General features: G+C 41.5%; 1 protein-coding gene and 1 gene segment (V, D, J or C); both read left to right on the top strand.

The window, feature by feature from the left end:
- The first annotated feature begins 2,166 nt into the window (after positions 1-2,166).
- Positions 2,167-2,891, top strand: LOC126493881 (T cell receptor alpha variable 23/delta variable 6-like). The segment is given in 2 exon segments: positions 2,167-2,269; positions 2,424-2,891. Coding segments are annotated over 2 exon segments (441 nt in total).
- A 6,594-nt stretch (positions 2,892-9,485) lies between these two features.
- On the top strand, positions 9,486-11,295 carry LOC126493857 (uncharacterized). The gene is made up of 4 exons (XM_050130988.1): positions 9,486-9,537; positions 9,697-10,012; positions 10,768-10,814; positions 10,920-11,295. The coding sequence occupies exons 1-4, from the start codon at positions 9,486-9,488 to the stop codon at positions 11,270-11,272; spliced, it is 768 nt and encodes a 255-aa protein (XP_049986945.1). The 3' UTR covers positions 11,273-11,295.
- The last annotated feature ends 2,309 nt before the right edge of the window (positions 11,296-13,604 follow it).

Raw genomic sequence — 13,604 nt, 5'->3', positions numbered from 1 at the left:
CACAGGGTTTGCTCTGAAACCTTTAGGAAGCTCAGGAAACTGTTGAGTGAAGACCTCCACATTTGGCCACAGAGGGGCAGTGCTGCATCAGAGCCGACGAAGTTTGTTTCTTCTAAGTACTCAGCAATGAGCCAGAGATTATGTACTCATCAGGTTGCATTTGTAAATTTATTTGTACATATATATGTAACTATAATTTTTAAAAGGACCCATGAATTTTGAGAGTGAAGAAGAGTAAGAATTCAGTCAAGATTGGAAGGAGGAGAGGGAATAGTTAAGTTATGTAAATACATTTTAATTTTCAATATTACATAAAATATATTATCTCCTAACATGTTTACATGTATTTAGAGAATAACAAATACATGTGTCTAACTTTCTGTTTGCCTGTGTTATATCTGTTTATCCTGGGCGCACAGGGTTGACAAACAGGAATTTGCAAGTGAACACTATGAACAGCCATGCTATTCTTAGAGGCTAGGGCCACATCACCTTCGCTAATGTACATTTCTAAGGTTGTCAGCCACACTTGGTCCAATCTCTTGCCACACTGGTATGACCTGTGCCTAGAACTACGTTATAGCTATGTTATATATCCTATCTACTGGAAAATCTGCTCATGATGTGAAGCCAGCTCAATCCTCTGCTCCATCAGTATCTTCTCTGAGTGGATTGGGAAGCGGCGTTCACACCCTTTCCTTCATCATCTTGTCTAGAGGCACAGGCATCTTCAGTAGGTTCCAGTTTTCTGTTCTTGTGTGCTGAGACCAGAAGTGAAGATTGGAACTGTGCCTGTTGAGAAAGACACCCGAGCACTGACCACACGGTAGGCACTTAGGCACTCAGCAAATGCATAGCACTGCTTTTTCCTCTTCAACTGAACTTGTTTGTAATCGTCACATCATGTCTACTTCTTTCCTTTTTCTCTGGTTTTCACACAAGAACAAATATATAATATTTTTTCTTTTAAAAATTTTTGATATTTTTTTTGTTTTGATTAATATATCCTTTGGTTCGATCCATTTTCCTACTAATGACATGATTTTGTTCTTCGACATGGCTGGGCATACTCTCGTTTTATATGCAATGTTTTTATCATTTGTCTGGTGATAGGTGGTTCCAGGATGTTTCTACATATTGGCTATCATGGTCTTGCTGTGACCCAGGATATAATGGTTCCTTATAAGCTTGCACATGTAGGGATCTTTCTAGCTTGATGACTTCAGTGAGTTGGATAAATACCCACAAGTAGAAAAGCTGAATCATGGGCAATCCTTCCTTTCTTATCTATCTTTTTTTAAAAAATCTTTTATTTAAACTTTCTTATGAAATATATTTTGATCTTATTTCAGCTCTCCACCTACCCAACTTCATGATATCTCTTCCTCGGTCTCTCTCCAATAAAAAACAAAAACAAAAGTTTTTAAAAAGAAAAAAAACTAATAAGAACAAAAATAGCAAAAAAATGAAGCAAAAAGGCCCATTTTGTATGGAGTTCAGGGTTGGGGACCTGCTATAGAGTGTGCTTGATTATACCTAGTGACCCTCTATTTGGGGAAAACTGAGTTTCCCAATCAGTTGCTAATAGCATTCACTTCTCCTTCTCAGTGCTTGGATTTTTCCATTTTGAACCTTTGCAGGTTTTGTGCATTCTGCCACAATCTCTGAGTTCATCTGTGCCTTGGTCCTGTTGTGTCTGGAAGACCCTGTTCCTTGGAATCATTCACCACCTTGGGCTCATCTTTCCACCTACTCTTCTAAATAGGTCCCTGAACTTTGAGGGGAATACTTTGATGAAGACATCCCATTTAGGACTGAGTGTCCCAGTGATTCTCACTCCATGTACATTATCCAGTGAGTGTCTGCTATCCCATCTACTGCTAGAAGAACCATATTTGATGAGGTTTGGGCACAACACTGGTCTATGGGTAAAGCAAGTGTATACTGATATTTTTGATGGCTATATTAACATACAATTTTTACCAACAGTGTATAATGGTAGAATTATGAGGATGGGATTTCTGATTCTCAATGGCTGTATTTTCAGCAAATTTGAGCAAATGGGGAAGTGTTTCCTGTGTCAGAAATAGCTGTAGACAAAGTGTTTCTGAGGGGTGGAGCCTGTTGAAAGAACTGAGGTGCTCGTGAAGGCAGACTGAGTGTTCTGTGGGAAGATAAAAGGCCACTGGAGATCTCACGAGCTCCAGTCTAGGAAGAATGGAAAAGATCCAGAAAGTATCTTTCTTAGCCCTCGCCCTTCACCTAGCATGTGAGTAATGAAGGAGAAACCCCAAGATGTGTGTGTGTGTGATTAATGTGGAGGCATGAGAAATTGGGGTACCAGACAAAAGCAGGCATGTCAAAACCATAAACAGGAAATACATATCTGGGAACCTAATGACATCTGTTATTTCTGTACACAGGGGTGAGCGGTCAGCAGAAGGGGAGACCTGACCAGCAACAGGTGAAACAAAGCCCCCAATTTCTGTCAGTCTTGGAAGGAGAGACTTCAGTTCTAAACTGCACTTATGAGAACAGCGCATTTGACTACTTCCCATGGTACCGGCAGTTCCCTGGTGAAGGCCCTGCACTACTGATGGACATACGTTCAGTGTCGAACAAAAAGGAAGATGGACGATTCACAGTCTTCTTCAGGAAAAGTGATAAACAGCTCTCCTTGCACATCAGAGATTCTCAGCCTGGAGACTCAGCCACCTACTTCTGTGCAGCAAGTGCACAGTGCTCTCCAGGCACCTGCAGCCCACACCCAAACCTGCAGCTGTGCTCCAGCATAGCCCCGCTGTGGGGCTGAGCCTGGCAGAGGTGCAGAGGAGTTTTCTCCTGCAGTGGCAGGTGACTGGTGATGCAGTGAACTTAAGGATTAGACTCATTCAGACCACAGACCGGCCAAGGTGACTTCACGGTTTCCTTTCCCCTCGTCCCCCTTTGTTCTTCAGGTACCATTGGAGTTTTAGATCTATTTCCTTAACTTATCTACTTGAATTGTTTACTGGGTATCTGTATAAATAGTTCTCTGTGTGGTTGGTTTGTACCAACTGTAAATTACACAAGGGCCTATTTCCCTGCACTCTTGGCAACAGTGTGTTAATGGGTGATTATTAAAGCTCAGTATCAGTAGACTTTGTGGCGTCTGTAATAGGAATCACACAGAATTTTAATTTCCTCTGATGATCAGAGAAGTGGTGATTTATGTGAACACCCATCAATCACTTCTACTCCCTCTTGTTTGATCTGCCTCTTATATCCTCATCTACCTTTAAGAAATTCAATGTTAAAGGAGGCACTCACCTTGATGCAGGTGTGTTTACAAAAGACATATGACATCAGTGGAAGGAATGAAGTTTATTCACATAAAAAATACATAACTTTTACCAAATAAGTTTTTCCCATGTCATTTTTACAAATGAATCAAAAATATAACATTGAATGGAAAAATCAAATGTCAGAATGAGAAGTATTTCATCACATTATTTATAAGAAACTTCAGAACTACAAATGAAATGTTGTATGTTCATATTCTTAAATTCTGTCATTATTATGTTTTTGCTGCTGTTGTTAACATGTCTGTTGTGTGTACATGCCACAGTACACCCATGGAGGTCAAAGGGCAGCTTTACAAAGTCAATCCTACCCTTCCTGTCACCTGAGTTCCTAGGGTTGAGCACAGGTCACCAGGCTTTCAGGACACATGCTTGATGTGGGATTTCCCTCTGGATGCTGTGCATATGTTTTATTACCATTGGTTAATAAAGAAACTTTTTTGGCCTATGACAAGGCAGAATAGAGCTAGGCAAGAAAACAAAACTGAATGCAGGGAGAAAGAAGGTGGAGCCAGGGAGACACCAAGTAACTGCCAAGGGAAAGAGATGCCAGAATCTTAGTGGTAAGCCACAGCCTTGTAGCAATACGTAGATTAATAGACATGGGTTAATTTAAGATATAAGAGCTAGATAGAAATATGCCTGAGTCATTGGCCAAACAGTGTTGCTATTAATACAGTTTCTGTGTGATTATTTGGGTCTGGAGAGCTGGGAAATGAATGAGTAGTCTCTATTTACACATGCTTTCCACACTGGCCCATCTCACCAGGTTTATATATTACTTTCTAATGTGTATCTATAAGTAAATATTACAAATGCCCTGGTTAGAAACTTCCCAAGTATAGTGTAGTGTAGTGGCATTTCATTTGTATTTTAATAAATAAAGCTTGCCTGAAGATCAGAAAAGTACAACAGCCACATTGGTCAGCCTTATAGACCAGGCAGCAAGGACACACACCTTTAATCCCAGTAGCCACAACGACACACACCTTTAATCCCAGTAGCCACACTAGCTTGCCATGGAAACCAGGCAGTAGTGCTGCACACCCTTAATCCCAGAACTGGAGAGGATTGTAAAGTGGGAGAAGACAGCTCCCAGTCTCAGTCTCATTCTGAGGTTTCCTGGAGGCAGGATCACCATTTTCAGACTAATGTCGAGGTAAGAGTCAGTGGCTGGGTGCTTTGCTTTTCTGGTCTTTAGGTTGGACCCCAATATCTGTCTTTGAGTTTTTATTAATCATGCTTCAAGAAAGGAGTTACTGTTGCACAAATTCTAAGTGGTTTTCTACAGAATCCTCAGACCAAAGTGGGCAATATCCCGTCTCTCTGAATCCTCAGACCGAAAGCTCTGAGCTCCTGTCTCCTCTCACCTTATATTTCTCTCTCTGCCCAGCCATAGCCCTTCCTGCCTCCATCTCCCTAATGTTGGGATTAAGGTGTGTGACTCCCAAGTACTGGGATTAAGGTGTTAGCCACTAGTGCCTGGCTCTGTTTCTCTGAGACTGGATCAGGATCAGTGTAGTATAACTCAGGGTGGCCTTGAATTCATAGAGATCCCTCAACCTCTGCCTCCCAAATCCTGGGATTAAAGGTGTGAGCCACTAGTGCCTGGCTCTGTTTCTCTTTGAGACTGAATCAGGATCAGTGTAGTATAACCCAGGGTGGCCTTGAATTCATAGAGATCCTCTACCTCTGCCTCCCAAGTGTTGGGATTAAAGGTGTGTGCCACCACTGTCTGCCCTCTATGGCTAACCGGGGGATTAGCTCCACACCCTGATATTCAGGTAAGCTCTATTTGTTAGATCACAAACAAAATATCACCACAAATTACTAATTTTTATGTGTGTGTGTGTTGTAAAAAGAAAAGAGAGAGAAGAGAGAGGCCTTCAAGAAGCAGAATAATTCACTAGCTGCTAAGTATTATTGCTAAGTGCAAAGGTATCATATATAATGTAATATACTTTAAATTTGAACATTATATATTTTAAAGTATTTTAAGCCATATTTTTTTAAATTCAGTGTGTGTGTGTGTGTGTGTGTGTGTGCGCGCGCGCGCACATGTGTGTGTAAGTGGGCAAATGCTTGGTCCACATATGAAATTTGGAAAGCATCTTGTGGCATGGGTTCTCTCCTTTCTTCCATGTTGTGGCTTTCAGAGTATGAACTAAGTTCATCAGACTAACAGGCAGGTGCCTTACCCCTTGAGCCATCTCTCAGGTCTTAGACCTTTTTACTCAACAGAAGCAGCTGTAGTCGTTATGGCCCCCAGCAGTGCACAAGATGGAGGAAGGACCTTTCATTGCCTAACACTTTGCAAGATGTACTTTCATGATGCCACATATATGCCAACAAAAATTCCACTGGAAAAAAATTTTAAATGTATTCATTGCACACAGTTCAGGGTTCTGGTAGTCCCCAGACACCTAGGAGCCTAAGGCAAGAGGATTTTTTTTTCTAGGAATTGTAGGCTAACCTGACTCCAATTAAATTAAAAGACTGTACTAGAAAAATGGAACTAAACCTAAAGAATGAGGAAGTTGTTAAACTTAAAATGCACAACATATAGTATCTCTTCACCAATGCATAATTCGTAGATTTCAATATGCAAAAAGAAAATCTAGAAAATCAATCGACTCTTCGCAGTAAGAGATGTGCCACAAATGCCAGTGCATGAATTCCCTGTTTTGTTCAAAGATTTACATTACTGTCAAGTTTCAAACAGATCAGAAACTTGGACAGTGTGTGTGGGGGGGGCTTGCATGCATGTGTGTGTCTGTAGAAAAGTCTTCATTGGATTGGCATTGTAGCATGATCAATAAAAATCCAGAGACAGATACTGGGGTCCAACCTGAAGGTCAGAAAAGCAAAGAGAGACAGTCACCAGCTCTTACCTCTATGTCAGTCCATATGGCAACCCTGCCTCCTTCTGCTACTTGGTGTCTAGCTGAAGTGCTGAGCTCCTTGCTGATCCCTGATGCTCATGATTTAAATTGTGAGAACACATAGTGGCAACAGTAACTACCCTTGCTGAGCTGAAGTGAGAACTTTGTGATAATCATGCCAGGCAGGATTCAGGCAGACCACGATGCTATCTGATCTACTGCTGCCAGATGCAAGGGCAGTTCATGTAGGAGTGTCCATAGATGGATAGGTGTTGTGGGAGGGAGAGCAGGAGAGTGCTTTAGACAGCTTAGCATTGTTGCCCAGGTGAAGCATTTTTCTTTGTTAAGTGAAATTTGTGTTTATATTCTGGCCAGTTTTATACTACAAGAATATCCTGAGATGTGGGAACAAGTCACTGAAGGAGAAGAAGCCACTGGAAGTAACACGACAAAGTGAGCTCTTGTCATCTTCCACTCTGCCTTCCACCCTCCCAAAGTAATGCATGGTTTTCCTATTGGCAGTAAGACATATGACAGACCACAGATGCCTGCGAGAATCCATGAATGTTGTCATTAGGATGTACGGCCAAGTAGACCTCAGACACTACAATCTCAGAGTGTGCCTGTTCATCTTTAATGGAGGATAAAATAAACAGATCCAGCAAGTGCCCGAGGTAGGAAGCTACTGTGCTGTGTGATTTCCATGTGTTTTCTTGTTTGATACTTAGTGGGGCATGCAAAGGTTCTTTTTTTTTTTTTTTTTCGAGACAGGGTTTCTCTGTGGCTTTGGAGCCTGTCCTGGCACTAGCTCTGTAGACCAGGCTGGTCTCGAACTCACAGAGATCCGCCTGCCTCTGCCTCTCGAGTGCTGGGATTAAAGGCGTGTGCCACCATCGCCCGGCATCATGCAAAGGTTCTTGAATTCCCCCTCCATGAATAGCATAGCAACATTCCAGAGACTAGAACTTGGCTTGAAGTTCTGGATCTACCATTTATTAATCTAGGGGCTTGAGGAAGGTTGCTTCATAATTTTCTTGTTTAATTTCCTCACTCCTTCATGTGATTGATACTAGTATCTACTAAAATTGTTTCTATGAGAAACAAATTAAATAATTACTGCATTTATTACACAGACACTTCTTAATTCTATGCAGTCTCATTAGTCAATTATTATTATCATTATTATTGTGGGAGGGCACATGTGCCACAATTCACATGCTCACATGGAAAGCAAACAACTTCAATGGCACAATAAAGTTCCTACTAGATACCGTGGCTACTAAATAAAAACCAGAGACCAGAAAAAGTTAACTTTTTTTGGAGTTGTTGGCGATGGAGATTTTTAAAAACACCCAGTTACAGGATATTGCCAATATTCTTTCTTGCCCTCCAAGAGCCAGAGGTGGTAGATGATTGTAGGGACACAGTGTTTTCCAGACACACCAGGGAAGTCACAGCAGTTTTGACAGCACATACAGAACTACACACACTAGGTGTAGACAAAATCTCAACAATGAGGGGGTGCAGACACAAATACTGCCCCACCTCTAGTTGATAAGTCATGGCTAATTGGCAGATTTGGGGAGAGAAATTCAGCTCTCCAATTTTATAATAAAAGCATTTAAAATTGCAAACAATTCTTTTAGAATGTGTTTTTAATTTTTTTGCATATTTCAAAATGCATGTATTTTTTCTGTGTTTGTCATGAATATGTTATGGCATCTGTATGGATGTCAAAGGAGAAATTGTGGGTGTCAATTCTCCCCTACCACCATGAAAGTCCTGGGGACTGAATTCAGGTTGTCAAGCACGGCAGTCCGTGCCTTTACCCACAGAGCCAACTAGTCATCCTAGACCTGTTTTTGATGTACCTCAAAGGTGGTGATAGTGCATGCTTTCATTTTAAACTTGAGTCTATGAAAATTAATGTTCTCCCATGCTTCTTTTTCAATGAGTCTCTGAGGTTTTTTTTCTATATTCATGCAACTGTGTAGTTTCTGTAGTTTTTCTTGCTATGGGTTTCTAACTGTAGACTGCTATGATGTAATAGGATAAAAGATACCATTTCAATTCTTTTATATTGGGGGGTAACTCATGTGACCTGTTTTAGAGGATGCTCCGTGTGCTGCAGAAGAAAATGTGTACTCCACAGCACTAGGGTGCAATGTTCTGTAACAGTTTGCCAAGCCCATTTGAAACATGATGCATTTTAGTTCTGAATTTTTTTTCCTGGTTTGTTGCTATTTTTGGTTTATTTTGTTTTTAGAATTTGCAGTCTACTTAGAGATGAGTTGGGGTCTCATGGCATTGAGATCATAGGTACCTTCAAAAGAAGAGTGAGCATTGAAGTTACCAAGTATTATGCACTAGAATCTGTCTGTCCTTTTTGTGGTCATGGGTCAGTTGCTCAAAGGTATTAGTCATTTCAGGAGATTCTTTTCTTCACATACTAGGAAGTGGTGCAGATAACTTCATTCAGTGGTAGTTTTCCAGTCAGGTTAACCCTAGCTCCAGAAACTCCTCAATTTTCACAACTTGGATGACTAATGTCTAAATGAGGTATTGTCTCCTGAGCATTTGGGGGTGTCGGGGCAACAGGAGGGCACTGAAATCTGCTACAGGAGGATCCCTCTCAATGTTTCCTAATCCTGCTCAGTGCTGAATAGTCTGCAGAATGGATGAGCTGTCATGAATGTCCCAGAAACATTTATTCTAAAATTATAGCAGATATGTGGAAGTTGTGTTACAGGTAGATAATACTTGAACACTTCTCATTTCTGCTTTCTATTTTCTGAAGGATAACACTGACTAAAGGCTTTAAAGTAAGCACATGAAAAAGTAATAATATAAAAGAGGATTGAGCCAGGCAGTGGTGGCGCACGCCTTCAATCCCAGCACTCGGAAGGCAGAGGTAGGCGGATCTCTGTGAGTTCGAGGCCAGCCCGGACTACAAGAGCTAGTTCCAGTACAGGCACCAAAGCTATAGAGAAACCCAGTCTCAAAAAATAAAAATAAAAAATAAAATAAAAATAAAAAAGATTGTCAATGCAGCAGACAGGATCTGTCCACAAGGTGGCAGGGCATCTTCACTGCTGCAGACCTACAAAGGGATTTTTTGGTTGACTTCTGAAAGAGCAGCTGTAGTCAGCAGCCATCTGTGCACACAACTGAGGAACCTGCAGTGAGGTGGAGGCTGCAGAGGAGGGGAGCTGAACATAGAAGCATCTTGCCTGGCTGAAGTCCACTCTCCCCAAGGAGAGCAATGAAGACGCTGACTGGACCTTTTGTCCTGTGCTTGTGGCTGCGGCTGAACTGTGAGTGAGAGCTTTGGGGAAACAAGGCATTTGGCAATGTTCATTATCAGTCTGAGGAGCAGACTGGTTCCTCCAGGGTTCCTGAAATCACCATGGGAAGAAAAGCAAAGTCTGGGGAATGGTGTCCTGATGGTCTTCCTGATGTTTCCTCTTGCACAGGTGTGAGCAGAGGAGAGAAGCTGGAGCAGCCTTCTCTCCTGAGTGTCCAGGAGGGAGGCAGTGCCGTTATCAACTGCACCTACACAGACAGTGCAAATTATTACTTCTACTGGTACAAGCAAGAGCCTGGGGCAGGTCTCAAGTTCCTTATGAATGTTCTTTCAAATGTGGACAGGAAAGAAGAACAAGGACTTACTGTCTTACTGAATAAGGAGGACAAACGTCTCTCCATGAACATCACAGCTGCCCATCCTGGGGACTCAGCCACATACTTCTGTGCAGCAAGTGCACAGTGCTCCCCAGGCACCTGCTGCCTGTACACAAACCTGAGCCCACAAAGACAGACAGTTTTCCACCTTTTATATGAAAATATTTCAGAATTATATTAATAGTGGGACATTTTTAAGCATCCTGAAATTCTGTTTCCAAAAGATACAATGAGTGTCAGAATATTTTGTATTAACACCAGACGAAAGTGTATTCTTAGGTGTGGAGGCTCTAAAATCAACTTTCAGGTTAGGAATTCAGTGTCATTAGCAGAGATTACTCTACTCATTTTGATGGAAAGGCTCTTAACTTTTAATAACTATTTATTGTTTCTTATTAGAAAATAGTAGACAAAAATCTAAAATATTAAATGGAAAACTTAATCCTCTAATCCTAACATACAAATAAATCATTGCTTGTGTGTGTGTGTGTGTGTGTGTGTGTGTGTGTGTGTTTATAAAAACAGCATATATCACATTAGGTTCAGCCATCCACTAGGAGTTTGGGGACACACCACCTGCTGACAGTGTCTACCTTAGAATTAAAGCCGATGATAGAGGAGGCTTTGGTGCAGTTTGCATGGAAACCACCAGAGGTCAGCACTGTCCGAGATGTGGTTTCACTTGCCTTGGGGGCATCTTAGTTGAACACGCCCATTTCCTCTTTAGTCACACACACACACACAAGACTCCTGTTTTACAGAGCTTTAGCCTGTGAGAGAACAGTTTCTAGAAAATCTTTCTGGAGCCCAGCCCTGTAAAATAGGGTGTACTGCAAGAAGCAAGAATCATTTCTTTTTATCAGCATGTTTTCTGTCATCTGTTTCAATATCGTGATCCTCTTGATGTTTAGTAAGTAACACCGTCTTATAAGTATTAATGACTGTCCATTTTTCCTAAAGTTAAAATGACTTCATCCATCTTACCCTATAACAAAGCAATCTTCTTTCTTTCTAGAGAAGAGTAATGCAGAGTCCGTAACTCGGACAAAACATCCAGTGACTCTCACAGTGGGGGAATCTCTGATCCTGAGCTGCACCTATCAGACTCCTTATTTAGATCCTCTGCTTTTCTGGTACGTGCAATATCTCAACAAAGCCCCTCGGCTACTTCTGAAGAGCTCCACAAACAACAAGAGGACAGAGCATCAAGGGTTCCACGCCACTCTCCATAGGAGCAGCAGCTCCTTCCACCTGCAGAAGTCCTCGGTGCAGCTGTGGGACTCTGCCCTGTACTACTGTGCTGTGAGTGACACAGGGAGGGAGACTGCAGGGGAAGCTGCACACAAACCAAGAGGGCAAGAGGGCTGAGAGGAGCGGCCCTGTGAAGGAGAGCTGTGGGTCTTCTCTCGGTAGTGTTGCCTTAGCTTTAACAAGAACAGAAACAAATCATAGGCACCTGGAAGATCATGAATTAAATTATTCTGAAGCACCGTACGATGGAACCCAGTGTTTGATAGATCGATCAAACTCAGTGCTCATCCAGAAAGGCTCATCAGCCCTTCAGAGTGCAGGAAGTCTCACAGCAAACACGTCCAGGGAAACCCTAATTACAGTTATTCATCATCTAGATACATTACAAAACTAGATTTTTAAAATCCTCATGGATTTTGTGTTTCTCTCTCACACAATTAGGACCCAAGTAAAGATATACAATATTTTATCTATCAATCTACTCCAGCCTTCACAACTGAGGCTCTTCTTGGCTTGTGTTGAAGAGTTCAACCTAACTCCCACCAACCTTCACTTCATAAGGCTGCTTAAGAGGCTGAGATTTGAGAAGACTCCGGTGAGATCCTGAGAGTCACTCCTTCCATGTCCTCAGTACATACTGCATGAGGATGCAATCCCAGTTGGGAAATGCCACTTCTTCTACGTCCTTCCTCTTCACGGCAAGTCTCCCATTCTGCCATCTGACCTTGAACCCGAGGGTGTATCTGCTGCCACGTGTCACATTGAGTTATACTTGGGTGGTCTGATAATTCTGAATAAGGAAGAAAGACCAGGATGTTGATCAAGCCCAGGTTTAAACAAAGCATTAAGCTAAAATATATCAACATTCTATATTTTCTCTACTATATGAGAAAGATAGTGTGAGGAGAAGGATGCCTCTCATAAGAGAAAAAGTTTGTGTGCATGTACACAGGGAAGTAAGAGAAACATGGTCTTATGATGGGGGAGCCAAATGGAACAACAAAACCTATTTCTGAGTCAACAATAAATATTAGCTTGTGTTCTTATCATTGACCTCCTGAGTTTAGCTGAGTGATGCATTAAGGATCCCACTGAGATCAGAATGAATACATAGATTGACCCTCAACCTTTCTTCCTTTGCAGGTTATTTTGGGTTCCATTCTTTCCCCACAAATCTGTGCTTCCTCCTTAACTGTGCTTCCCTGCACTACAGTTATTCAACCCCAGTGAACTGCATCATCCAGGTTCATTCTTTTCATAATCTTACTGGAGCCAGGCTCTGCAGAAAAACTGGAGAGACCAGTAGACCAGGATGTAAAGTGAGCGTTTCTTCTGCATGTTCAGCTCTGGTGGTCCTGATGTTGGTGACGTCCTTCTTGACTACAGACTATGTGAGGAAACTTTCGCAGCCCCAGCACCCCATCTTATCTTCACCTCTTACTCCCTCTGACTGAATGGTGTGATGGTCTTCTGTGATTATTAGACAGTGCCTGCATGGTCTGTCACCATTTGCTGAGACCCTGGATCCTACTCCCTGCCCTCTCCATAACCCCACCTCCTAATGTTCTTCTATCCCCGTGTGAGCATGCCTGCTCTGCTCAGAACTACATCAGGAACTGGAGGTGAAGGTGAGTCCTGCTGTAGCTCACACAGGGTCTCTCAGCATTTTGTTTCTGTAAACCACATGTCACACATATACAAAGACTGTTGTACTTGATTTGCCTTCTGCTATGGTCCTGACTCTTAACCTCCTCACTCACTGGCCCATAGAATGTCTTCTACTGTGATTAAAAGTTTTAATGCTGTGCAATTCTATGATTCCTTTCTTGTCCACATCTACTCTGCAGTTTTCAAGGACTTTCATAAGCTGCATCCCAGAACAGCTGTGTATCTAGATAAGGCTGTCTTCTCTTTCATAGGCTGCATCCCATACAGCTGTGTGTCTAGATAAGGCTGTCTTCTCTTTCACAAGCTGCATCCCAAACAGATGTGTGTTTAGATAAGGCTGTCTTCTCTTTCACAAGCTGCATCCCAAACAGATGTGTGTCTAGATAAGGCTGTCTTCACTTTCATAGTTTGTGTCCCAAACAGCTGTGTGTCTAGATAAGGCTGTCTTCTCTTTCTTATCATTTTCTTCTGTAATGACAAATTCTATTCTCATTTGAGAATTACAAAAAATGGATTATTATCATATTATTCATTTATTTAGTTTGTTTTCTTAAAGGAAGTAGATATTTCAATGCCATTTTTCCAGTGTTACATTTATATGCATTTACTATGTAGAAATACATATATATTGGACCAATGTATATATTGTTAATATTGATTTAGATACATTTACAACAAAATATAAAATTCTAAAATAACATATAAACTTTAGAGTCTATCAGAGTATATTATTAGAATATTCATGCACCTATATAAGAACACATACATATGTATTCTCCTC

The sequence above is a fragment of the Alexandromys fortis genome, unplaced genomic scaffold, assembly GCF_014885135.2.
Source record: "Alexandromys fortis isolate MF-2015 unplaced genomic scaffold, M_Fortis_MF-2015_v1.1 scaffold_347, whole genome shotgun sequence".
In the NCBI taxonomy this organism is placed as follows: Eukaryota; Metazoa; Chordata; class Mammalia; order Rodentia; family Cricetidae; genus Alexandromys; species Alexandromys fortis.
Note: the sequence above shows the minus strand (reverse complement) of the source record. Positions and strands in the feature narration are given on the sequence as shown.

What these genes read in the sequence shown, in the direction of transcription:
- LOC126493857 (XM_050130988.1), top strand. Translation starts at nt 9,486, where the DNA reads ATGAAGACGCTGACTGGACCTTTTGTCCTGTGCTTGTGGCTGCGGCTG. An exon ending in CTTGTGGCTGCGGCTGAACT is followed by an intron (nt 9,538 to 9,696) that starts GTGAGTGAGAGC and finishes CCTCTTGCACAG; the next exon opens with GTGTGAGCAGAGGAGAGAAG. An exon ending in CGTGATCCTCTTGATGTTTA is followed by an intron (nt 10,815 to 10,919) that starts GTAAGTAACACC and finishes CTTTCTTTCTAG; the next exon opens with AGAAGAGTAATGCAGAGTCC.